The sequence below is a fragment of the Triturus cristatus genome, chromosome 12, assembly GCF_964204655.1.
Source record: "Triturus cristatus chromosome 12, aTriCri1.1, whole genome shotgun sequence".
Classification (NCBI taxonomy): Eukaryota; Metazoa; Chordata; class Amphibia; order Caudata; family Salamandridae; genus Triturus; species Triturus cristatus.
In genome coordinates this window covers 764932549-764959975 of record NC_140595.1, presented here as the reverse complement: position 1 = coordinate 764959975, position 27427 = coordinate 764932549, and the positions used below count along the sequence as shown (strand labels likewise).

The 27427-nt window shown below is 45.6% G+C and overlaps 1 protein-coding gene across 1 annotated transcript in view; it reads right to left on the bottom strand.

Annotated features, from left to right (window-relative positions):
- LOC146782759 (extracellular calcium-sensing receptor-like) overlaps positions 1-27427 on the bottom strand; it is a 245218-nt gene that overhangs the window by 59123 nt on the left and 158668 nt on the right. The window contains exon 4 of the mRNA XM_085637233.1: positions 24699-24932. Within this exon, the coding sequence (XP_085493359.1) occupies positions 24699-24932 (234 nt within the window). The remainder of the gene's footprint in view (positions 1-24698; positions 24933-27427) is intronic.

Below are 27427 nucleotides of genomic sequence, written 5' to 3'. Positions count from 1 at the left end.
CTATGTTGCCTCTTTCTGCACCTCTCTTACCTCTTTACGTACCTCTGTTACCTTTTCTGCACTTCTCTTGCTTCTTTCTGTACCTTTCTTCCTGTTTATGCATCTCTCATGCCTCATTCTGCACCTTTCTTCCTCTTTTTGCACCTCTCTTGCCTGTTTCTGCACCTCTCTTGCCTCTTTCTGTACATCTCTTGCTTCTTTCTGTGCCTTTCTTCTTGTTTCTGCCACTCTCTTGCCTCTTTCTGTACCATTCTTCCTCTTTCTGAACCCCTCTTGCCTCATTCTGCACTTTTTTTCCTCTTTCTGTACCTCTCTTGCCCCTTTCTGCATTTCTCTTACCTCTTTCTGTACCTCTCTTGCCTCTTTCTACACATCTCTTGAATCTTTCTGCAGCTCACTCTCTTCTTTCTGCACCTCTCTTGTCTCTTTCAGCACCTCTCTTACTACTTTATTGCACCTCTCTTGCCTCGTTCTGCATCACTCTTGCCTCTTTCTATACCTCTCTTGGATATTTCTGCAGCTCTCTTGTCTCTTTCTGCAACTCACTTGCCTCTTTTGGCACCTTTCTTCTTCTTTCTGCACCTCTCTTGCCTCTTTCTGCACCTCACTTGCCTCTTTCTGCACCTTTCTTCCACTTTTGGTAACTCTCTTCCCCCTTTATACGTCTCTCTTCCCTCTTTCTGTACCTCTCTTGCCTCTTTCTACACCTCTCTTGAATCTATCTGCAGCTCACTCTCTTCTTTCTGCACCTCTCCTTTCTCTTTCGGCACCTCTCTTGCCTCTTTCTGCACCTCTCTTGGTACTTTATTGCACCTCTTGTGTCTCTTTCTGCATCAGTCTTACCTCTTTCTATACCTCTCTTGCCTATTTCTGCACCTCTCTTGCCTCTTTCTGCACCTCACTCTCTTCTTTCTGTACCTCTCTTGCTTCTTTCTGCACCTCTCTTGCCTCTTACTGCAGCTTTCTTGCCTCTTTCTGTGCCTTTCTTCCTCTTCTTGTACCTCTCTTGCCTCTTTCTGCACCTTTCTACCTCTTCCTCCACCTCTTGCCTTTTTCTGCCCCTTTCTTCCTCTTTCTCCACCTCTCTTGCCTCTTTCTGCACCTCTCTTGTTTTTTCTGCACCTCTGCTGCATCTTTCTGCACCTCTCTTGTATCTTTCTGTACCTGTATTCATCTTTCTGCACCTCTCTTGCCTCTTTCTGCACCTTTCTTCTTCTTTCTTCACCTCTCTTGCCTCTTTGTGTACCTTTCTTCCTCTTTCTAAACCTCTCTTGCCTGTGTCTGCACCTATCTTGCCTCTTTCTGTACTTCTCTTATCTCTTTCTGTACCTCTTGTGCCTCTATCTGCACCTCTCTTGCTTCTTTATGCTCCACTCTTGTCTATTTCTGCATCTATCGTGCCTCTTTCTGTACTCCCCTTGGTTGCTTCTGGGCCTCTCTTCTTGTTTCTGTACCTCTCTTGCCTCTTTGTGCACCTATCTTCCTCTTTCTGAACCCCTCTTGCCTCTTTTTGCACCTGTCTTGCCTCTTTCTGTACCTCACTTGCCTCTTTCTGCACCTTTATTCCTGTTTCTGTATCTTTGTTGCCCCTTTCTACATCTCTATTACCTCTTTTTGCACCTCCCCTGCCTCTTTCTATACATCTCTTTAATATTTCTGAAGCTCACACTCTTCTTTCTGCACCTCTCTTGCCTCCTTCTGTACCTTTCTTCCTCTTTCTCCACCTCGCTTGCCTCTTTCTGCACCTTTCTTCCTCTTTCTCCACCTCTCTTGCCTGTTTCTGCACCTCTTTTGCCTCTTTCGGTACTTCTCTTGCCTCTTTCTGTACCTCTCTTGCCTCTTTCACCATTTCTCTTGCCTCTTTCTGTACTTCTCTTGCCTCTTTCTGTACTTCTCTTGCCTCTTTCTGCACATTTCTTGCCTCTTTCTGTACCTCACTTTCCTCTTTCTGCACCTTTCCTCCTCTTTCTGTACCTCTCTTGCCCTTTTCAACATCTCTCTTTTCTCTTTCTGCACCTCTCTTTCCTCTTTCTACACCTCTCTTGCTTCTTTCTGCAACTCACTCTCTTCTTTCTACACCTCTCTTGCCTCTTTCTGCACCTCTCTTGCCACTTTATTGCACCTCTCTTGTCTCTTTTTGAATCACTCTTGCCTATTTCTATACCTCTCTTGCCTATTTATGTACCTCTCTTGCCTCTTTATGCACCTCTCCTGCCTCTTTATGCACCTCTCTTGTTTCTTTCTGCACCTCTCTTGGCTCCATCTGTACCTCACTCTGTTCTATTTTCAACTCTCTTGCTTTTTTCTGCACCTCTCTTGCCTCTTTCATAACTTCTCTTGCTTCTTTCTGTACCTTTCATCCTCTTTTTGCACCTCTCATGCTTCTTTCTGTAATTTTATTGACTCTTCCTGCACTTCTCTTGCTTCTTTCTGCATCATGGCTACGCCAATATGACCATCAGCTTTTTGGTTCAATGTAATATGTAGTCCTTTGTTAATGTTGGCAACTGGAGGCAAATCTTGTATTGTGATCAAGGTTCGGATGAGCCAAAATGCATGGATTGCGTCCTTTGCAGATTAAAAACTTCCAACTACAACCCGAGTGCTGATTCCTTCCTTGTAAGAGTGAGAGGAGATTGAATCTATACATATATATAGCTCTCATTCCTCTTTCTGCACCTCTCTTGCTTCTTTCTGTACCTATCTTGCCTCTTTCTGTACCTCTCTTACCTCTTTCTGTACTTCTCTTGCTTCTTTCTGTGCCTTTCTTCCTGTTTCTGCACCTCTCTTGTCTCTTTCTGTACCTTTTTTCCCTCTGTCTGCACCTCTCTTGCCTCTTTCTGCATTTCTCTTGCCTCTTTCTGCACCTCACTTGCCTATTTATGAACCTTTCTTCCTCTTTCTGCACCTCACTTGCCTCTTTCTATACCTCTCTTACCTCTTTCTGCACCTCTCTTGCCTCTTTCTGCACCTCTCTTGCTTCTTTCTGCAGACGGCTCTCTTCTTTCTGCACCTCTCTTGCATCTTTCTGCACCTCTCTTGTCTTTTTCTGCACCTCTCTTACCTCTTTCTGCATCATGCGTGTCTCTTTATACACCTCTATTGCCTTTTTCTGTATCTCTCTTGCCTCTATCTGCACATCTCTTGACTTTCTGCTCCACTCTTGCCACTTTCTGCAACTCTCTTGCATTTCTATACTTCTCTTGCTTCTTTCTGCACCTTTCTTGACTCTTTCTGTACCTCACTCTCTTTTTTCTGCACCTCTCTTGCTTCTTTCTGCACCACTCTTCCTTCTTTTTGTGCTTCTCTTGCTTCTTTCTGTGCCTTTCTTCCTCTTTCATTTCTCTTGCCTCTTTCTGTACCTTTCTTCCTCTTTCTGCATCTCTCTTGCCTCTTTCTGCACCTCACTTGCCTCTTTTTGCACATTTCTTCCTCTTTCTGTACCTCACTCTCTTCTTTTTGCAACTCTCCTGCATTCGTTCTGTGCCTCTCTTGCTTCTTTCCGCACTTCTCTTGCTTCTTTCTGTACCTCTCTTACCTCTTTAATCACTCGCCCTGCTTTTTTCTGCATATCTCTTGTCTCTTTCTGTGCCTTTCTTTCTCTTTCTGAACATGTGTTACCTATCTAGGTATAGTTAGAAATTAGCATTTAAAAAACCTTAGAAATTCACTGAACAAACCACAGGGTTCAGGGATGTTATAGTTGGAAATTAGCATTAAAACATCTTTAAAAAGCACAGAAAAAAACACAGGTTTCTGGGATGTTATATGTAGAATTTAGCATTTTAAAAAACCTTGGAAATTCACTGAAATAACACAGGTTTCAGGGATGTTATAGTTAGAAATTAGCATTTAAAAAACCTCGGATATTCACTGAAAAAAACACAGGTTTCAGGGACGAAATAGTTAGTCTGACATTTTACTCGTACTATAACTCACGTCCATGCAATACACTGCTGATGACATCATATATTACATTACTCATAACATGGTCAGTGACATCACTGATGACATCTCAAATGACATATATATATATATATATATATATATATATATATATATATATATATATATATATATATATATTACCTACTGGCGGTCGCCAGTAGGTAGTTATAGTTAGGACCCCTTTTCCATAGGAAAACCTCAACATTCTATTTTGAATAACTTTGGCGCCGGTCGATGAATCCTCGCGAATTCCTCAAAATAGGTGGGGCGCTACGCTCCGCTCCTACCCTGAAAGTCTCGGGGGGATTCGTCAAGCGGGGGCTGAGATAAAAGGGGGGTCCCAAAACGCATTTTTCCCATGCATTTTTCCATAGGACCTTTAGAACGAGCTACAGCCCGAACGGCTGAACAGAATTACTAGAAATTTGGCAGAGAGGTAGTCCCTAGGTCAAGGAAGTGCCTTTTGTAGGTTTGGTGTAAATCTGTTCAGTAGATTCTGAGAAAATAGCCTTTAAATCAATATATATATCTGAGCCCGCTTACGGTACGCTTACCGTACGCTTACCGTAAGCGTACGGTGGCGTGCGCGAGCGCGATTCTGATTGGCTCTTAGATCTTAGTAAACATTCGAATCGGCCGAAACCAGGAAGCGGCGGCCGCCATTTTGTCTCTCGCACTGAGTGTTGTTTATCAAACAAGATGGCCAAAAACATGTTACGGGGCTGTTTTGACAACTCCCTCCCACATAGTCATGTTGAGGGAGTCCCCAAACATCCCCCAAGAGCAAAAACGGTTTTATTTTTTTTTCGGCAATTTCGCCGAGTACGCTTTTACCGTAAGGGTACGGTAAAAAAAAAAAAAAAAAAAAAACACTATCCACACTTACCCCACCCCCTGTGCTTTTGGTGGCCGTGGTCCATCAAATGTACAGGGCTTATTAATGTGTAAAAAAAAACTACATTTTGGCAACATGAAATTATAAAATCGAAATAAAAAAAACACTATCCACATTGACCCCACCCCCTGTGCTTTTGGTGGCCGAAGGCCACCAAATGTACAGGGCTTATTAAAGTTGATAAAAACCGTGCACGGAACGAACTGCGTTAAGTGGGCGCGCACGCCTCGAATGGCGTAAAGTAACTTAGCATTTAAAAAACCGTACAAATTCACTGAAAAAACCATAGGTTTCACACACGTTATAGTTAGGAATTAGCATTTAAAAAACCTTGCAAATTCACTGAAAAAACCATAGGTTTCGCACATGTTATAGTTAGCGGAAATTTTACTGATAAAAAACCAGTGAAATTGCCCCGTTATAGTTAGTGCTGGCAACTATAACTCACGCGACCGCAATCTTCTGCTGATGACATATGTGTCTTTATGAAAAAAAAATATTTGTAATATATGTATAGCTAAAAATGTATGGAAGAAGACATGGGCAAATAAGTGTCTAAATACAGTATTAGCATCAGCAGAGGATTGCGGTCGCGTGAGTTATAGTTGCCAGCACTAACTATAACCGGGCAATTTCACTGGTTTTTTATCAGTAAAATTTCCGCTAACTATAACATGTGTGAAACCTATGGTTTTTTCAGTGAATATATATATATATATATATATATATATATATATATATATATATATATACACGCCAAATTTGCTTCCTTTTTCCCAACATCCTGAGTATTCTAAAGGTGCTCAGGGTCTATGGATTCTCCTCAAAGGGACTGAGAAAATAGCCAAAATATAGCTAGGTTTTGAGTTTTCGGGCATGAATTGCAAAAAAGTGCTCTGCAAAAAAGTGTCAGTTTTCTCCTGAAAAATTGCATCAACAAAATATTTTCTTATGCTAAAGTCCCCAACTTCCCAGCTTTAAGACCACGCAGAGCTGAATCAAAAGGCCTGTTTTTTCCACAGTTTTTGCATTTTTTAAACAGGTAGCCTTTGGGGCAAAAGAAAGGGGTGCAGGTGTTGCAGTCTGGCATTGGCCACACTTCCACCCAAAATGGGACAACCCATAGTGCAACACCTGCACCACTTTTTTATCCCCAAAAGCAAAATTCCTGGTTTCTGGCAGACTTTCTAGCCCCCCAGGGACATATTTGGGCAACCTTCTGGGGAAGGATATGGCTCAGTGCCAGGGTAGGCAACCTCCCTATTTTTGTTTGTTTTGGCTCTATTCTGAGAAACCTGGTGTTTGGAGGGCTTTCTGAGTCCGGTGGGGGGGATTGAGGATGAATACTCCTATCAGCCCCCCAGGGGGCAAAAAGTCAATTGGACCTCCTGGTGGGGAGAGCACAGGCCAATGCCCAGTAGAGCTGCTCCCCCCAAGAAAATACCGCATAAAGCAGTCCCTAGTTTCTAGTGGGCATTCTGCCCACATGGGAGCAAATTGGGGGTAATAGTCCCCATATGCCTCCCAGAGTCTGTGCTCTTTTAGAGTAGGCAGGCCCTACCCCTATTCTTTCCTAGGTGTCTAGTAGACTTTCTGCCCCCAGGGGCAGATTGGGGGTAATTACCCCATCCACCCTTGGGGTTGCTGAAAGACTGTCTGTGTCCTTTCTGCGGTGGGGGCATGTTCATGCTCATGGTGGGCAGCCCCCAACCCTATGTTTGTTTTATATACCTTGGTGTCTAGTGGGCTTTCTGCCCCCGGGGGCATATTGGAGGTAATTGCCCAATTTGCACCCCAGGGAAGCAGAAAGACTGTCTGTGCCTTTTTGGGGTAGACACATTGCTATGCCGATGATGGGCAGCCCACACTCCTATTCAGTTTCTTTTCCTCTAGTTTCTAGTGGGCTTTCTCCTCCCTGGGGCCTAATTGGGGTTAATCCTTCTATCCCCTACGATGGGCAAAAAGACTGCCTGGGCACTTTCTGAAGTGGGGGCATGGCCATGCCCATGGTGGGCAGCCCCCAAACCAATTTTGTTTTCCGCCACCCTGGGGGCAGATGAGGTTGATCAGCCCCATCCACCCTGAGGGGCACAAAGACTGTCTGCCTTGTTGTTGGAGTGGGGGCATGACATGCCCATGGAGGGTCTCTTCTACCTCTATATTTCTTAGGAACAAATTTCATGTGGTATAGAGGGCTCTCTGCCCCCCAGGGAGCACATGCTATTTCAAAATGGTACTTAAAACTGCACGCACAGGCACAGCAGTAGCAGGTCTAAGACAAGTTTGCAAGTCTACTTATGTGGATTGCACAATCAGTGTTGCAGACCAACTAGTAGCATTTGGTTTACAGGCACTGGCACACATGGTGCACTGTACTAGATACTTACTAGTAAACCAAATATGCCAATCATGGAGAAAACAATTTCCTTACATTTTAGGTAGAGAGCATGTGCACTTTAGCGCTGATCAGCAGTGGTAAAGTGCCCAGAGTGTTAAAGCCACCAAAAAAGTCAGAAAATACATGAGGAAGGCACAACATTTGGGGAGAACCCTGCTCAAATGGCCAGGTCCAACACATGCCATATACATTTCCCACATAAATGGGTGAACGACCTGGTTGGCAGGGGACACTAGACATCCTTCCCAGGTAGGGACAGGTAATAAGGCCCACTTTACACAAGAAATGGTATCAGGGCCACCTCTGTCAATTTTTTACAGCCCTGTCAGCTAACAGTATCTCGTCCCTGAACCCCACCCTCTACAACGTCTTCATGGCCCCTCTTGCAGCCATCGTCAGAAACTACAAACTCAACATTGTCTCCTATGCCGACGACACCCAACTGATCATCTTCCTCACCAACAAACCAACAACCGCTAGAAACAACATCCATTGCGGGATAAAAGCTGCTGTCACCTGGATGTAAAACAGTTGCCTCAAACTCAACTCAGACCAGACCGAAGTCCTCATGCTGGGACCCACCACCTCAGCATTGGATGACTCCTGTTGGCCTTCCAAATTGAGAACACCGCCCACCCCCATGGACCGTGCATGAAACTTCAGCATCATACTGGACTCCTCACTCACAAAGAGCAGTCGGTCAACACTGTCTCCTCATCTTGCTTCTATGTCCTTCCCCTGCTTCACAAGATATTCAGATGGATCCCCACCGAATCCAGAAAAGCAGTCACCCATGCACTTATCAGCAGCAGATTCAACTACGTCAACTCACTCTATGCCAGCGTCATCCCGAAACTCCTCAGGAAACTACAGAGAGTTCAAAATGCCGCAGCCAGACTGGTCTTTGACATTGTTACCGCTGCAGCCAGATCACCGAAAACCTTGGAGAACTCCATTGGCTCCCAGTCAGCAAAAGAATCACTTTCAAGGTCCTCACACAATCAATCAATCAATCAATCACGCATTTGTAAAGCACGCTACTCACCCGTGAGGGTCTCAAGGCGCTATAGGGGAGGGGGAAGAGGAAGCAGCTATTGATCGAACAGCCAGGTCTTGAGAAGTCTCCTGAAGGTCAGCAGGTCCTGGGTCGCAGGTGGGTGGGGAGGGTGGGGAGGGTGTTCCATGTCTTGGCGGCAAGGTGGAAGAATGATCTGCCGCCGGTGGTCGTTCAGCAGATGCGTGGAACGGTGGCGAGGGCGAGGTCAGCAGAGCGATGCTGGCGGTTCAGGGTGTTGAAGGTGAGTCGTTCGTTGAGGTATGCTGGTCCAGTGATGTGGAGTACCTTGTGCGCATGGGTGAGGAGCTTGAAGGTGATTCTCTTGTTGACTGGAAGCCAGTGCAGGTCTCTCAGGTGGGCGGTGATGTGGTTGCCACGGGGGATTCGGAGGATGAGGCGTGCGGAGGCGTTTTGTATGTGTTGAAGTCTTTTCTGGAGTTTGGCTGTGGTTCCTGCGTAGAGGGCGTTGCCGTTGTCCAGCCGGCTGCTGACGAGGGCATGGGTGACCATCTTTATGGTTTTGGTGGGGATCCATCTATAGATCTTGCGGAGCATGAGGAGGGTGTTGAAGCAGGAAGAGGAGACGGCGTTGACTTGCTGGGTCATTGAGAGCGATGAGTCCAGGATGAACCCCAGGTTGCGTGCGTGGTTGGTGGGTGTGGGAGCAGCTCCCAGGGTGGTTGGCCACCAAGAGTCGTCCCATGTGGAGGGGGTGGAGCCGAGGATGAGGACCTCCGTCTTGTCAGAGTTCAATTTCAGGCGGCTGGTCTTCATCCAATCTGCGACGGCCTTCATTCCCTCATAGAGGTTGGATTTGCCGGTGGCCGGGTCCTTGGTGAGGGAGAGGATCAGCTGGGTGTCGTCGGCGTACGAGATGATGTTGAGGTGGTGCGCTCGGACGATGTTAGCGAGAGGTGCCATGTAGATGTTGAAAAGGGTCGTACTGTGGAAGGATCATTGGGGTACACCACAGGTGATCGTGGTGGCTTCGGATCTGAAAGGGGGGAGGTGGACCCTCTGGGTTCTGCTGGCGAGGAAGGAGGTGATCCAGTTCAGGGTTTTGTCATGGATCCCTGCGTCGTGAAGGAGTGTGCGCACGGTGTGGTGGCCGAGAGGTCTAGGAGGATGAGGGCCATGGTTTTGCCGTTGTCCAGCATGGCCCTTATGTCATCGGTGGCGGCGATGAGGGCAGTTTCGTGCTGGGATTGCTTCATAAGCCGGATTGGGTGGAGTCCAGGATGTTGTTCTCTTCAAGGAAGTGGGTCAGTTGTCTGTTTGCGGTCTTCTCATTGACTTTCGCTGGGAACGGAAGCAGGGAGATGGGTAGGAAGTTCTTGAGGTTCTTTGGGTCCGCCTTGAGTTTCTTGAGTAGGGCATTGATCTTGCCGTGTTTCCAGCTCTCCGGGAAGGTAGTGGTCTTGAAGGAGCTGTTGATGATATTCTGGAGGTGGGGTGTGATGATGGAGTTTGCTTTGTTGAAGATGTAGTGGGGGCAGGGGTCGGAAGGTTAGCCGGAGTGGATGGTGCTCATGATTTTGATAGTGCCTTCGTTGTTGACGTTGTTCCAGGAGAGCAGGAGGTCGGTGTGCTTGGTGGGCATTGAGTCGGGGCGGTTCGGCATCTGCTGTCGTTAGCTGGGTGTCGAAGCTGCCATGGATGTCTGCGATCTTGCAGTCACAGAGTTCTTGGGAAGGAGGGATGTCATTGGAGCTGGAGCTGGGTGTGGAGAGTTCTTTCACGATGTTGAAGAGCTCTTTGCTGTTGTGTGCATTGTTGTTGAAGCGTTCCTTGAAGGAGGTCCTTTTGGCGGATCAGATGAGTTGGTGGTACCTGCGTCTGGCGTTCTTGAGGGCTGCGTGGTTGTCTGGTGTCTGGTCGTGGCACCACTGCTTCTTGAGTCTTCGGCAGGTTTGCTTGGAAGTCTGGAGGTCGACATTGAACCAGATGGCTCTCATGTCGGTGCGCCTGTTTGAGGGTTTCCTGATCGGGCGGGGGTGTTAGCGCAGTCGTCGATCCATTGTCTGAAGTTGTGGGCCACTGTGTTAGTGTGAGAGGGCTCAGGTGGAGGGCCTCATAGAGGGTGGTGATAAGCTGGTTGTGAGAAGTTGGCCTGATATATGCTGTCCACTTGTTCTAGTAGGCACCTTGTATCAGTCCAAACAACCACTTATTGGTTATAGGTTAAAGACAACCTTTATTGAAAGCTATCCTAGTGGTAGCTATGGAGAGCAGCCTTCAGGCTAAGTCTTGAAGGAATGTAAAGCAGCTTGTTTTACCAGTCTATAATCTCTTGAGTCACTAAATGAAAGATAGCGACACCAGGTATATATATAAAATATATGTATTTATTACTAAACACACCCTACTAGTCTCTTTATGAGACTAGAAGTCAAAAAACGTAAGTTACACTTCAATAATCACAGTAAAATAGCACAAATACAAGTCAGGCCCTAGGGGCGAGCCAAACCATATACTAAAATAGTGGTATAAGAACCACGAATTAACTAGACACAAGGCCTAGAGCCTGTAGAATCGCTGGGACTCCAAGGAACCACCCAAGGTAGTGACACAGGGGACCCACTGGGGCCATGGGCAGTGTGTGATCACAAGTGCGAGCTCCCGTTAGCTTCTCTGCGGACAGTCGCAGTTAGATTTTTAAAGATTAGGGACACTTAGAAATGAGTCAGGACCAAACCCTTTTGGACTTAGGAAGTTCTAGGGCTAGCACCCTCGGGATCACTGGAGTACTTGTGTTACTAGGCTTATCTCAGAGGCAGTGTGTGAAGCATTTATGACCATACACAGTAATATAATGAGGAACACTACAAATGGACACCACTCAAGTAGTTATAAAAAATAGGTATATTTATATAGACTTAATCACAAGACCAATAACAGTAAAAATCCACAATACTAGAAAAATATAGTTACTTTAAAAATGCTGAAAAATAGTTAAAGATGCACAAAATGATGTTCAGTTCAATGCAGTGGTCTCTGCGACCCTTTTACTCAGAAAGTATCTGGATTCTGTAGCAAAGCAACAAAAATGTCGCTACGGAGTTGTAGCGATAAATTTCCTCACGCTAACCAGCGATGCGTTGAATCCTTACCGCAAGGGAGGATGATGCGCTGGGTTGCGGCAGGACAAAGCGACAAACTTCTTCACGCTAAGCCGGTGATGCGATAAAATCCTTGCTGCTAAGGGGGGATGATGCACCGAGCCTGTTGCGTGTGCCATCTTGCTGCGATGAAAGAAAATTGCGCTCCGCGAGGGAGCGACGATCCTGATGCGATGCAGGGAAAATGGCGAACGCTCGGCGTCCGCGCTGCAATGAGCTTGATGCGATGATTTGGGGTTAGCGAGCACTTTGGGGCACGCAAACAGGCAATGCGACAATCCTTGGGTTAGCGAGCGTTTTCAGACCCGCTGACAGGCGATTAAATAACTTGGGTTAGCGAGCGTTTTCAGACCCGTTGACAGGCTCTGCGACGATCTTCGGGATAGCAGGCGTTTTCAGACCCGCTGACGGGTGATGCGATAATCTTTGGGATAGCGGGCGTTTTCAGGCCCGCTGATGGGTGATGCGATAATCTTCGGGATAGCGGGCGTTTTCAGGCCCGCTGATGGGTGATGCGATAATCTTCGGTATAGCGGGCGTTTTCAGGCCCGCTGATGGGTGATGCGATAATCTTCGGGGTTAGCGAGCGCTCGGCGGCAGCAGAGCGACAATTTTTCTCACGCTCACCAGCTGCAGCGGCCCGCTAACAGGGGTTAGCGATGATTTTCAGCTCTCTTTTCTCAAGCAGTAGAACTGGAGGCCCTGGAACTCACAGGAGCCTCACCTGCAGATAGGAATCCTCGCTGGGAGGACACAGGAGGCTGGTGGTGGAGTCTGGTGTGCCTGAGACTCCTGCAGGAGGCTAGCTCTCTTCTCGCCCTTGGGTGATTGCGGTAGTCACAAAATAAAAGTTCCTTCACAGTCCTTTTCCTCTTCTTCCAAGTCCAGTAGTAACCACTGCAGGCCAGTCGAAGAAGCAGCACACAAGCACAAGGACAGTCCTTCTCCTGCAGATTCCTGTAGTCACACAGACAGAGGTTCTTCTTGTTGTCCAGGAGCAATACAAATTGTAGGGTTTGGGGCACAAATATTTATACCCCCAAAGTCTTTGTTCTTAGGAGTCACAAGTCTCTGAACCCAGCCAGAACCAGTTCTGCCCAGCCCTGGAACACATTGTTTACCAGGCTGCATCCTTCCTTTCAGAAAGAGGGGGTGGAGCCAGCATTCACCTTGCCAGGCACAACCCTATTCAAGTGCAGGAGCTACCCCTCCCCTCACTCCAAGGCAGATCTCTGTATTCAACCCAGGTCTGACTCAGCCTGCTCTGTCCCTCCAAAACCAGACAGCCAATACACATAATAGCAGAGCACACTGGAAGGCTTAGGCAAGAAAGTACCTATACTCTAAAAGTGGTAGTTTCAAACACAGAATATAAAAAATAACCTTCACTAAAAGATGTATTTTAATATTCTGAGCTCAGGCATACTAAATTCGTTTTTCTACCATGTTCTGTGGGTCAGTTAGGACTATAGGATGTAATAGCCCAGACCTCCCATTCTGGCATATGGAGAACAGGTAGCCTTACAGTAGTGAAAAACAAAATTGGGTGTAATTCACTACTAGGACATGCTACACACATCAGAGCATGTCCTACCTTACACATACAATACACCCTATCATAAGGGTGGCTTACATGATGCAAAGGGAAGGTTCAGGGGCTGGGAAGTGGGTACACTTCACAGCCAAGATGGCAATTCTGGACTGCACAGAGACGCTGCAGTGGCAGGTCTGAGACACACTTTACAAGCTGCTTCTGTGGGTGGTACAAACCAGTGCGGCAGGCCCACCAGCAGCATTCGGTTTACCAGCCCTGGGCACACACAGGCCACGCTACTAGGGACTAACAGGTAAACCAAATAAGCCAATCATGGATGTACCAATTCACATGTCATCTTTACAAAGGGAGCATTCGTGTTGTGGCACTGAATGGCAGTGGCACAGTGCCCAGAGCATCTATAACCAACAAAAACAGGAGACACCGCGAAAAATGGAAGGGAGACTCACGCCATTGGTGCCAGGTCTAACATTGACTCTTCAGCCACAAGGATCAGGAAGCGTTGAGGATGACCAGGGGCTAGATTCGAGCTGTCCCACAAAGGATGTCGAGTGCTGCAGTGTCGGTGCCTGGATTGGACACAACAAGCCTTGGCAACAGCAACCCATGCAGAAACAAGAAAGAAGCTTCGGTGCAGACCAGCAAGATCTGTGGGACTCACCACTTGGATGGAAGTCAGGGTACGTCAGAAACAACCAGGACAGCCCAAGGAAATGCAAAGTTACCCCCTCAAGGACCCACCAGTCAACGGACCAGGGATCGCGAAGGGATCTCAAGACGAAACACAAAATGGCAGCCCACGGGTCACTCAGAATGACCAGGCCAACAATCTTCAGTGCTCGATGTGGAGGCTATAAGTCAGCCTAAGCACGACTTCAAGTGACGTCAAGGAGTCAATGCACTTGCAGAAATGCACAGTGACCAGGAGTTCCGGTTGCACACTACTCACGAGGGCTGCAGGTCTCAGCTTTGCTGGGGACTTGGGTCAACCTCTGAGATGTCTGGAAATCCTCTTCCTGGGCTGCAAATACATTGGAGTCCGGCAGGAGCTTCAATGATGCAGACCCGAAAATTGCTTCATTGGTACCTGCGAAGCAGGGGAGTCACTCCTTGACCCCAAGGGAGATTTCTTCAGTCCTCTGGTCTTGAGCAGAGCGTTGAAGGTCCAGAATTCAGCGGCAGAGTTTCGTCCAGGGTAATCTAAATTCCTAAGGACAGGGTTCCTATACTTATACTAAGGTAGGGGGTTGGACCTACTCTGGGGATTCACCTATGGGAGGGTTTGGAAAGAGGGGTGGCTACACCCATTTCCTTTGTCCAGTTTCACACCAGAGCAGGGGCTGGAAGCCCCTGAACTGGTTTGAGCTGGACTATGCACAGGGACACCAAATGTGCCCCCAGTGCAGGACTTCAAAGCACTCTGAGAGTGCTCCCACCCAGCACCAATACACATAAGCCTGTCTGGGAGGTGGTTACACCTCCCTGTGACAGGAAACCTATTGTTCAGGCCTCCCCTGCCAGAGTTTCGGTCAGCAGCAGGAGGCCAGACCCGTGTCTGTGGCTGCAGCATCCATTTTGTGATGCCAGGGTTCTATTAAGTTTCTACCGGGTATACCAGTGCTGTCATGTCTCTCCCTCTAGAAGGGTGGGATTATACTTCCACACCAGTTCCTGGATTTACGGAATGGAGGAGGCATTCAAGTAAAGATGTGTATCATTGTTGTATCGATGAATGTTGATTCTCCCTGTGAGTAGAAACCATGTAAAGGTTAAAGATGACAGGAGACAGGATGGTATCCGTAGGGTTGGTGCACGTGAAAGGGATCTCCAGTGTTGGTTGGAATGGAAGGAGATGAACTAGGAAAGGAGGTTGCCAAAACAATCAATTTGAAACTTTAGAGTGTCAAGGACTTTGAGGTGATCAATAGTGTTGTTATCAGTTGAGAGGTCCAGGGTTATCAGGAGGTGGGGTTATACATATCTCTGGTACTGGTAGTGATGCAGGAAATGGTTGGCACTGATATGACCAGAGCATTAAAAATACACTGTTCTTTAATGATTATGGTGATGAAGTATAGGTGAGTTAATGGCCTGTATTTGGCGAGATTATCACAATTATTTTCAGAGCTTCCATAAGGATACCTTGAGTAAAGAAAGCAGTGATCAGACAAAGTAGGTTAGACAGAACTTCTTTGAACAGGCCTTTGACGAAGGATGCAAATTTGAATGATAAAGGTCCTCTGCATGGTTTAATATAGCATGCTCCACTTCTTCAAGTTCAACAAAGCAAACTGGAAACCATTTAAACTCTTAAGTGCATTATAACCAAACGGTAAATGCTAACTTTGGACTGGTTGCACGGAAACATGTTGTGTTTGGTGTCAAACACCTTGGAATCATACCCCCACACCAGTGCCCTACAAACAGCTTTAGAGAAGGGTCTCCAAATGCTGCAGAGGAGCTCTTCTCATGCAGGGGCACCCTCTCACATAAGAACCAAGCACTCTGCCTTCAGGATTGATAAGCCCTGCCATAGGAGTGACTTATAGGTTTATATGTGTGTATATGGTGAGACATAGTGAACCTGTATCTCAGTAAGGGGTGCATGCACCACCTTACCCAGGCTGCAGTAGCAGACCTGTGGTGTCATTTTGGGTGGCTTTATAGGGGTGGCATTATACATGCTTCAGCCACTGGTAGGCCTCTGGGGTACCAATACCCTGGGTACATAGTATACCATAAACAAGGGGCTTACAAGGGCACCTCAGTTCCAATCTGAACTGTACCTAAAGTACATAGAATCATTTTAGAGAGAAAGCAGCTAGGCTGGGGCCCTAATTAGCAGGGTGCCAGCCAGACTAAAGTCAAAAAAACGTGAAACACCAGCAAAACGTGGGTGTAAACATGTGAAGCAGATACTAAACTCCTACACTGGTCTTCGGTGACTTTGTTCCAGCTGTGGTGTGGGACACTCCTACAAAGCTCTCCACGACGCAGGACCAGCATACCTGAACCACCGCCTCTCATTTCACGTACCCACCAGACGCCTCCACTCGACCCAGCTGGCCTTGGCCGCTGTCCCTCAGATCCACAAGACTAGAACCGGAAGAAGATCCTTTTCCTATCTCGTTACCATGACTTGGAACACCACGCCTCTCCACCTCAGGCAATCCCTGTCGGTGTCCCAATTCAAGAAGGATCTCAAGACCTGGCTCTTCAACTGAACCCCAGCACTCAGATGGTTCAGTAGTCCCCTCTTTTCCCCTCAAGCACCTTGAGACACTCATGGGTGAGTAGCTGTTCCTTACAAACCCCAATTGATTGATTGATATTCGACACAGGGAGCGCATATGTTGTGCCTAGGGACCAAAGAGGTCCGTTCGGTGCCTAATCATGTAACAGAAATTACTTCAAATACACATAAGAAAATGTTTGGGTTAAATGGTTTCCAGTTTGCTTTGTTGAACTTGAAGCAGTGGAGCATGCTATATTAAAACCATGCAGAGGACCTTTATCATTAAAATTTGTATCCTTCGTCAAAGGCCTGTTCAAAGAAGTTCTGTCTAACCTACTTTGTCTGATCATTGCTTTCTTTCCTCAAGGTTTCCTTATAGAAGCTCTGAAAATAATTGTGATAATCTTGCCAAATACAGGCCATTAACTCACCTATACTTCAGCACCATAATCATTAAAGAACAGTGTATTTTAAATGCTCTGGTCATATCAGTGCCAACCATTTCCTGCATGACTACCAGTACCAGAGTTATGTATAACTCCACCTCCTGATAACGCTGGACCTCTCTACTGATAACAACACTATTGATCACCTCAAAGTCCTTGACACTCTAAAGTTTGAAATTGATTGTTTTGGCAACCTCCTTTCCTAGTTCATCTCCTTCCATTCCAACCAACACTGGAGATCCCTTTCACGTGCACCAACCCTATGGATACCATCCTGTCCCCTTTCATCTTTAACCTTTACATGGATTCAACTCACAGAGAGAATCAACATTCATCAATACAACAATGATACACATCTTTACTTGAATGCCTCCTCAATTCCGTAAATCCAACACCTCAAACAGTGCCTGTGTCTCATTCACACACACAGTTATCAATCACCTGTCTGAAGCTCAACCCCACCAAAATGGAATTTCTACTATTTATACTATTGACCAGGAACAAACTAGTTCAAACATGGCTCAATGACATGAATCTGAGCAGATCTGAACTCCAACTTTTAATTAATGCCAATTCACTAAGATTCACTTTGTACATTGACCTCGTCCTTGAGGAACAACATCACCATGAAAACCTAGATATCCTGCCTGGCATCGTCTATCTCTACCAAAGAAAGTGAGACTGTTCCTCCAAGTATTGAATTCAGAATCTTGCTTCTGGAAGGGCCTGAAGAAATATAACCATATCTCCCTACTCACTTTCACTAGTGGCCCACACCATCTTCAAAACCAGCTTCATCATCTACATAGTTATCATGTCCAAAATGCCTGCCTCTCTGACTGATAAGTTCGTCACAATCAGTGACTTCCGGCACACCTACAGTCACATTGGAAGTTAAGTGCCTTTTTTATTTATATACATGGGATCTGAAATGACATCCCTGCAGTGCATAATCTGAGCCGGCGGTTGTAAGTGGGGCCCCTATCACCCATTTGTGGGGACCAGGACTTATTGAGAAAAATGGAGGTATAGAAAGATGAAAAACAGTGTCACCGGGAGGAAGGAAGGATGAAAATGATCTTACAAGTGTGTAATACAGCATAAGGGCAGAATTGGTGGATGAAAAAGGCATGAGGCAAAATAAAGGCTAGACAGTGTTGGTCCTGCACTTATTCTTTCCCAAATTAAGTACTGTATCTTTATATACATCAGGACCACCCCAATCCCAATATAGGAAAGAGCTGTTGACCTTCCTCTCCAAAGAACACCACATCACAACAAGGTAACAGTAGAGCCCGGCTACGTCTACCATCATTCATTAACTGCATCTTTGTCTTTTACCCTAAAGGATGCTTCACTGTCTTTTGCCTAAGTTTGTACTATCTCAATATGACACATATGTTTACATCGCTGCTCACTGGATGCAGAGCAGCACATTCCAATTCAAATGGCTTAGAATGTTGTGCCTCTCTTTAATCAAGATAGAAATGCAGTTTTTCCTCTTAAATTAAAAAAAATGTTTATTATTTTTCATCAACAAGGTCATTATAAATAGGCCTATATGGGAGGAATTGAGTATGTACCACATACCTTGTATCACAATGGTACATATATCAGCATTTATGCTTTTTAAAAAAAATAGGATTTTTTTATGTCATCAAATATTTTCAGATCTTTGAAGCTTGTAAGAGATCTATTATATCTTCATCAAATAGTCTATCAGACATGTCTTACCATTATTTTATGTTGTCTGGATGTCACTCATCATTTGTTACCATCTTCATCCATATTTCTTTGAGTAACAGCCATTCATGCTAATCTTTTTCTCAATGTTCTAAAGTGCAGTTGTAGCCAATGTATCATTGTCCTCCATTTAACAATCAAAGTAATAATGCCCCAAATTTATAATGATTCTTACCCTTTTTAGGCTTTAGGTGTTATTCTGATATACAAAAGTGCCTTTACGCCTATACAAGGCAAATATTCTAGATGTTTTTGCATGCTGAAATACTTAACTCCTAAATTATTGTGAACGGCTCAGGCCTGATTTTCATGGGGAGAGTCGTCATCGATTGAAGCACAATTGACAATTAGCTACTTTAGCGTAGCCATTAAGATTTGAGGGCACATTATTATAGCACATTTGTCGGCTTTGCACTTGAAATGGAGCTAACCTGGATGAACTGACTCTTGAGCAATACATCCAAACTCCAGCTTCTTAAATTAGGTCGAAGTGCCTGGTTGACACCCTATCCTCGGTCTACCTCCACTCACTGACAAAGAGCAAACCCCTTATGTCTACCACAAAATAAAGTTGGCAGCTCAAGCTTTGCTTATTTCTTGCTTGGACTCTGGCAATACTCTTTTCGCAGGCATTGTCCAGTCATCCTTGGCTCCAGTGGAATTGGTCAATCATTCTACAGCAAGACTTGTTTCAGCTGGAAGAGACTTTGAACATATTTCACCAATTCTGAAGGACATACACTGGCTCCTGCTCAACTAAAAATTCAAATCTAAAGTTTAGTGCGTGACTCACACAATTGTCCACTAGAAAAAAACACTTATCTGCCTTATCTGTTGTCCATGATCTGAGACACAAAGACCCTCTAACTAATAACTCCTAAGATTATAACTTCTCAAGCATTACAATTTTTGTTTTCAGGGATTGCTTCAAATTTTGGGCTACATTTTTGCAGTCTGTGAATCGAGCCGTTTGGACAACAAAAATGCTTTTCGAATGTACAAACATCAAATCGTGATTAGGGGCCTCATGTAGGTAGCCAAATACCGGTCGGTAACGGCCGATTTTCGGTAAATATGCCGTTACCGACCGATATTTAGACAAGTGAGATGTAGGAGGCCAAAAACAAGTTTTCGGTAAATATGAAGCGGTAAATACCGATTCATAATTACCGAATTCTAAAATACCGATTCATATTTACCGAATACATATTTACCGATTCGGTAAATATGAAGTGGTAAATATGAATCGGTAAATATGAAGTGGTAAATATGAAGTGGTAAAACTGAAAATGACTTGTAGGAAAAATCGGTAATTAAGAAATCCATGAAATTCGGTAATTAAGAGTCGGTAATTAACACTGAGTGAAAGCAGGTGGTAACCATCAACAGACCATATAAGCAATCCCAAAATGCAACAGCGTGGACAACATGGCCGCTCTGTATGTCATTGCAAGGCGCCTACGTCTACAGGCAGCAGGTCTGAGGATATGGAGACGGGAGGAACGCATCTACAGACAGCGCATCACACTCTTCCAACTGACTGATGCAGAGATACATGAAAGGTACAGGCTACACCCCCAAACCATCATGGACCTGATAAGGGACCTGCAGCCCACTCCTGGACCAGCCAACAAGAAGGGTGCATGCCATACCACCACATGTGCAGGTGCTCTGCAGCCTACATCTACTGGCATCTGGCAGTTACCAGGGGGTGATAGCTGCGGTGGGCGGTGTATCCCAGAGTTGCCTGTCCCGTTTCTTCAGGAAGTTCCTGGATGCCATGATGCAGAGAATGCACCACTACATCAGCTTCCCAAACACACAGGCTGAACTGCAGAAAACTAAAACTGACTTTTATCACATGGCATAGTTCCCCCATGTCATTGGCTGTATTGATGGCACACACATCCCAATCTGCCCACCAGCTGACACTGAGCACATCTACAGGAACAGAAAGTCCACCCACTCCATCAATGTGCAGGTGATCTGTGATGCAGGGAACATCATCACTGATATTGTAGCGAAGTTTCCTGGGAGCACCCACGACTCTTACATCTTCCAGAACAGTGGGATCTACACATGACTGATTGCCGGAGAATTTGGAGAGGGATACCTGCTAGGTAAGTAACAGTGACGCCCCATGAAACCTGCAAATCATAGTGTATAGAGGCATGTGACTGATGGTTCCCTTTTACTCACCTAGGCGACAGTGCATATGCCTGCCGGTCATTCATCCTCACTCCCTACCTACACCCATCAACCCAGAGTGAGAGACGATATAACGTGGCACATAAATCTACACGCAATGTGGTGGAGCGCACGTTTGGACTACTGAAAAGAAGGTTCCGCTGCCTCCACAAGAGCGGAGGCGCACGCCAGTACACACCGATCAACTGCTGCAAGATCATTGCCACTTGTGCAATGCTGCACAACCTTGCCACGAAGAGAGGAACAGAGGTGGAACTAACAGATTTTGAGGACAACGAGGAAGAGTCAGGCCAGCCAGAGGGCAACGCAGCTGGAGTGCCAACTGCAATAGATGGGAGAGAGAGACGGGCAGAGATCACATGCAACTATTTCTGAGTAAGTAAGGGGACACAGCCAGTTGTGGTATGTCATGACGTAGTTTTAATGCGGCACTACGCCATGAAAACAAGATCAAGCCAATCTGGCAACATAGCATATTTACAAGGAGTAAGTCCAGGGTTACGTCACCCATTGGGAATTGGCTACGCAGGGAAGCATCATTGTTTGCGCATACGCGCTGCAGTGTGGGATGGCACGGATTGAGCATCCTCACTACAGCCAACCCCAAGCCGCCTGCTGCTCCTGCGTGCTTCTGGGACGGGGGGTGTGATGCTGCTCCTGCTGCTGGAGTCGATGCTCTCCGCAGCATCCCCTGCAGCAGTTGTCGCCGCCTGACTTGTTAATAGCACCTCTAGTGCACTTGTCACCTGCACCATCCCCCGAGACACGTCGCTGCAGCAGTGTGTCAGGCCCTCCTGCATCGACAGAGTAGAGAAGTGGCAGTTGCCAGACGGTTGAGTGCCCTGGTGTTAGTGTCCCTCCTCTGCCGTTCCCGGCGCCGTGCATCAATGTCAGCATCTAATTTGCTGCACAACTGCTGGATTGACTGGGACATGTCCCGAATGCCCGCTGCCATTGTGCTGATGTTATTGTCCATGTTGACTAATGTAGATTTCATGCACCGCATATGCCTCTGGACTGACATGACTGCCTTTGTTTGCAGGCGCTGTTGTTTTAACATTTGGCCCTCGAGCCCGAGAAGACACCATGGCTGTCAATGTTTGCTGGTGGACTCTGGACACGCGACCTGCGGCGCCCTCTTGCACCCGTCTGTTCTGCCTGTGAGGTGTAGGGCACAGTGGCATGGCTCCCATCCTGGGGCATAGTAATTTGATCAGGGCCTCTGCTGTCGTCAGATGAGGTGTCTAAGGCTCGCAGCCTGGTGGCAGCACGCCTCCTCATTCTCACACATGCAGGCGGGCGGTGATGTGACCGGTGACTCAAACATGAGTGGCGATGCGATGCTGGCTCTGGGTGAGGTGATGCTGGCTCTGGGTGAGGTGATGCTGGCTCTGGTTGAGGTGAGGCTGGCTCTGGTTGCGGCGAGGCTGCCTGTGTTAGTGGTGCGGCTGCCTGTGGCACTGCTCCCTGGGCTGAACTTGTGCTGGCCAGAGCTGATCTGTGTGGCCGGTGTGCCCTCTCTCCTGCAGCATGTCCTGTCCTGCGCGATGTCACATCTGTGGACAGAAATGCAACATCGGCTCAGTGTACCTGAAGGGCTGCATTGCAAGCATCACAATTAAATCATGTTACACTCTAAATTTGTCCTCTGCCTGCTTTTGGCTAATGTGTGTAACATGCCCTGTTGTCCTGTGCCATTTACTTCATGGTTGGGGTTTCCCTGACTACATCTCCCAGAATGCATTGCCTGTCTGCACTAACACATGGACTGGAGTGGGATACTCATTTCACAATGGGGGATGTGGGATAGGGGTAGGGGGGGCTACATTGCTGTGCATTCGTCTTACCTTGTTGGGTGGCGGCTCCGGCAGAGCTGTCAGCATCCCCAAGGCCTACGACGCTCTCATTCTCGATTGTGGCCCCCACCAGCTCCTCAAGTTCGGTGAGGGCAGGTGCCCTGTTGGTTCCACCTCCAGTCTGGCTGGCCTCCTTCTGGATTTCCCCCATCTTCCTCTTGGTTACAATCCTCAGGTCATACCAGCGCTTTTTGAGGACCTCTATGTCCCTGTGGGTCACTCCCACAGCATTGACCTGCGCCTGGATGGCCAGCCAAATATTGCGCTTTTCAGCCTCAGGCACTTGCAGGGACTGCCTCCCAAACAGCTTCTGGTGCTGCTTCACCACCTCCTCCACCAGCACCTGGAGTTCCTTGGGGCTGAATTTCATCTTCCTCCTCCTTTCCCCTCCATCTCTCACTGTCCTCTGCGTCGACATGATGTTTTTTTGCTGCACAAACAGGCACTGGCTCCCTGCCTCTCCTCTGCACTCCAAGCCTCTCCAGAGTCTGTTAATTGTGTGCACCTGCCTGGGTGTGGCCACTTCCTGGTTGGGTGGGGTGTGGTTGCACAGGATTGGCTGTTTCATCCAGTCATGTGATTTTTTTTCCCGATTTGGTAAATACCGATTCGGTATTTACCGATTCGGTAAATACCACCTCGGTATTTACCGATTCGGTAAATTCCGATTCTTCATTACCGAATATTACCGATTCGGTAATTATTACCGAATTTTTACCTACATATAACTTACCGATTCTTAAATACCGATTCGGTACGGTTCGGTATTTAGGAATCGGTAATTTTTATTTACCTACATGAGGCCCTAGGTAACTTGTTACCAGATCACTGTTGGGTTTCTGCGCAAACACAGAATCACTATTTGGAAGGGGTGTGTTCAGGGTTTTCCTTCCAAATCGGGAATCTGAATGGTATGTAGCAACGTTTTCTGACTGAAATGCGTTAGCAAAACATTTGCACTTTAACACCAACTCAAAGTTCATGGTAACTTATTCACATAGAGGAAGTGGCACCAAGAATGTTTGAAAAATATATTTTAAGAGCAGGCAGTGGTCCCATGGACCATTGGCTACTCTTAAAAAATAAAAATGAAACATTTTATTTTTTATATTTAAATGCACCCCATTTTCCTTAAAGGAAAACGGGCTGCTTAATAAAATAATTCTTTATTGTATTGGCCCCTGCAGGCCACCATTCCTATGCATCACAAGCTGCGACCTACCATATTAATGTTCATGAAACAGGTCCATTTGCGACCCACTAGGAATTGCTAATTTGGAAATCAGGGCCAGATTTGACTTTAGCGCACTGATAATAGCGATTACTGAAAAGAGATTTGCATAAAAATGCTACTTGGTAATCACTATTACTAATTTTTATACATCTAGGCCATACTCTCTTCACACTTTTCTAACAACTGAGCTCAACCTTTTGTCCTTTTTAAGGTATTGAATACAAATGTCTTCCGATTACATGTAGGCTAATCAAAAAACTTCACATATCTTAAGTCTTTGTTTAAAAGGGATTTCCATTTTGCTGCATTACTTCATGTGATTATACTTTTGCCTCTAATTTATTTTCATTGTTATTAATTGTACTTTAGTGTAAAACATGCTGATAGCATTTGGTGCAGGTGCACCATAGAAGCATGTTAAAAAAAAAGAATTGTGCTTTCTGTAATGCTGAGATGAGTTGGAAGGACCCATCTATTATAGCCTTAGACCCCGCAGTAGTGGGCTCTACCGGTCATTAAAGGCCTTCTCCAGTTGTAAAGGCTCAAGCCAAAGGCGAGGGCCTTTAACAAGAGAGCGGGACTTTAATGGCTAGTAGAGCCAGCTACAGAGAGCTCTAAGCCTATTACAACATTCCACCCCTAAAAGGAAGAATGTTCTAATTTGTAAAATAAAAGTCTCACGGAGCCCAAGGGAGTTGAAATTCCCTCCGGCTCTGTGAGGCCATTGGTCACAGCTGTTGCTGTGAACAAACATTGGAATATTGGAGCTCTGGGCTTCCACCAGTAGAAGCCCGAAGCACTCAATTGTTTTCAATGAAGCTCCCAACCTCAAAAATGTTCTAATTCATATTCAAAATATTTTGCACGTTTAAACCAAATGCTGTATTAGCTAGTCACTTATTTTATGTTTGTTATGTTTGTTTTGACCACGCTATTAAATTAGATGCAACTTATGTGACATGTTTTTTTTATACATAGTATTGAATCAGTACCTGAAAGTTGACATTTCCTACCTGTGTCTTCCCCACAGCCCATTTCACAATGCTACCATTGATCACGAAGGTGCTCCCTAGAGGGGCGCTGGCATCGTAGCTGCCCACCTTTACATGCTTCATGATGGTCTCAGGATCCCGTTGCCAGTTTACAATGTCGTACAGTGCTGGGGGGTTGCCATGTCCGTCGAAGAATGTCTCAGTAGCTTCTCTATGCAAGCGCACCTTCTTTATGTAGTGAAGAAGCTAGAGGAAGAGAGATGTTGGAGAAGATGTAGGAAAAATTCTGCATTGACCTGAATATGTATGTATATATGTTTGTGGTTTTTTTAAAAGCCAAATGGCAGTGGAGTGCTGTACATGGCCTGAGTGTCCCGCTAATTTTGAGGAGCAAATCTCACTTAGCTGTCTTCTGTTTCTGCTACCATGATTGCGTTCCTCGAAGGAAAATTGTAGAATCAAATATAACACAAACCTAAAACTCCCTGAGTCTCTTTGAGATGTTTCTCTTGGCAGATTCATCATCAAGGATGTCACAAAAAATATGAATTTGGATCCTAGCACAGCACTCTGCTACAGTGAACAGGGACTCTACAGTTAGTATTACACTGTTTGTCATTACAATTAAGACTTCGAGTGACAGGTGATTTGCTTTTTCCCACAAGACACTTCTGTCATCAAGCCATCCCACCCCTTTGTAAGTTGCAGAATTATGATACAGGATATGTGGATTCCTGCCAGAATTTCAGGATAGCCAACAGACAAGACAAATCCACATACAATGCATGTAAAAGGAGCTTATTTAGCTCGTGGTAGTCCTGAACATCTATCATGGAATTATTATTGATCAGAATGTAACTTCAATTCCATATATTTCGAAACTTGCAAAACCTCGATCATTCTAATGACATCTGTTTAACATAAACTACCAATTCCTCCCTCAAACATCAGGACAGCAGTACAAGCATTGTTATTTCTAGGGGTCTCATAAATGCCCAATTTTAGCAGCTTGAGCGGGGGTTGGGTGTGTAGGTATGTGTAACACAAATTATTTAAACTGGTACTTATGAGCTCCTTTAATATGTGCTCATAAATTTCTCTATCTTAAAGGCACTAGTCATTTCGAGGATCGAGTACGGTTGCACAACTCTAGCCGGTCTTCCCAAGATTTCACCTGCACCATCAAAAGCCTGTCTTAATGCGGCCACAAGACTTATGACTGGCTCCAGAAAATTCGACCACATCACCCCTCATCTGAAAGCGCTCAACTGGCTACCTCACGAAGCAAGAATACAACTAAAAATGGCATGTACCACTCACAAAGCGATACACTACAACACACCAATGTACCTAGCCCAGAAATTCACACTATCAGGAGGGTGCCGTGTTTCCCGGAGTCATGGAGATCTATTACTGAAACCAGCGCTCTTCCGAAAGAAAAGAACTTATGACCAAGCTTTCTCTGGTGCAGCACAAAGAATTTGGAACGCTCTACCCCTAACATTAGAAGAATTTCGGCCATCTCTGTCTTAAAAAATGAAGTCAAATCATTTCTTATGAGCAAATTCCTTCCTTTATTTCAGCAGACTTGACATTATCAGAGGACCTTATTGTTCATACACATGCTATCACACATCGACCACTAACCTCATTTTGGTCTTATATATATGAATGTTAATGCACAAATGTTTCTTTCACAAATCAATGTACAATTTCTTATGACCTTGTAGCATAACTGTTTCTAGTAACTTGATGTACACTGATTAATTTTAATAAATCTGCATGGCATTCATGTTGTTCTAAGTTTGAAGATGTGTAAATGCAAAACGCTCTGATACCCTACTTAGGGTCATGTTTGCGCTATATAAAAAAAAAAAAATGTCAGTTCTTGCAGAGGAAGGAGGGGAGGGTTGCGGGATGGAGAAATAGAGAGAAAGATGGGGAGAAGGGGGGTATGTAGATGGATGGAAAAGAGGGTGGGTGGATGCATAGATAGATGGAGAGATAGAGGGATGGTCGAAGAGATGATGGCTGAACAGTAGGGTGGATAGAGGGATGAACAGAGAGAAAGATATGTTGGAAAAGGATTGTGAAATGGATGCATAAAAGAGTAGATGGATGGAGAAAAGGTGAATGGAAAGAACGATGGATGGATGGAAATGTAGGGTGGAGGGAAGGATGCACAGATGTATAGGACAATATGATGGAGGGATGGAGTTATATAAAAAGACAAAGAAAAGTACAGGAAGGATAGCAGGAAGGAAAGAAAAAAGATGGGAAAAAATCAGAAGAAAACATTGAGAGAAGAACACATTTTTACACATTCAGAATTCCCTCAGAGACAGCAGTGCCACTAAATGACTGTAGGTGTGCCTCACCAGCTCTTGCAGTGCCATTTTAGACATGGTTCATAGTGGAGGGTAAACGATTTTGCTGACTATTACCTTGGCTGCTTCTATATTAGCCAACAGCAATCCAGTGCTAGCTAGCATTTCTAAATCTACACAAGCTTCTCTAAGTCCATCCTACACTCCACATTCAGACTCATTACAACAGCAAAGAAATCTGATTATATCACCCTATCTTCCAAAAAAACCTTATTGACCTCAACCTGCATCTAGAATTTCCTTTAACATACCATGCATCATGCACCAAACATATACATTGGATCACCCACTTACATGAAGGAGAAGCTTGAAACTACAGGAGTGCAATTGCAAGAGAAAGATCCAGTCTTTTCC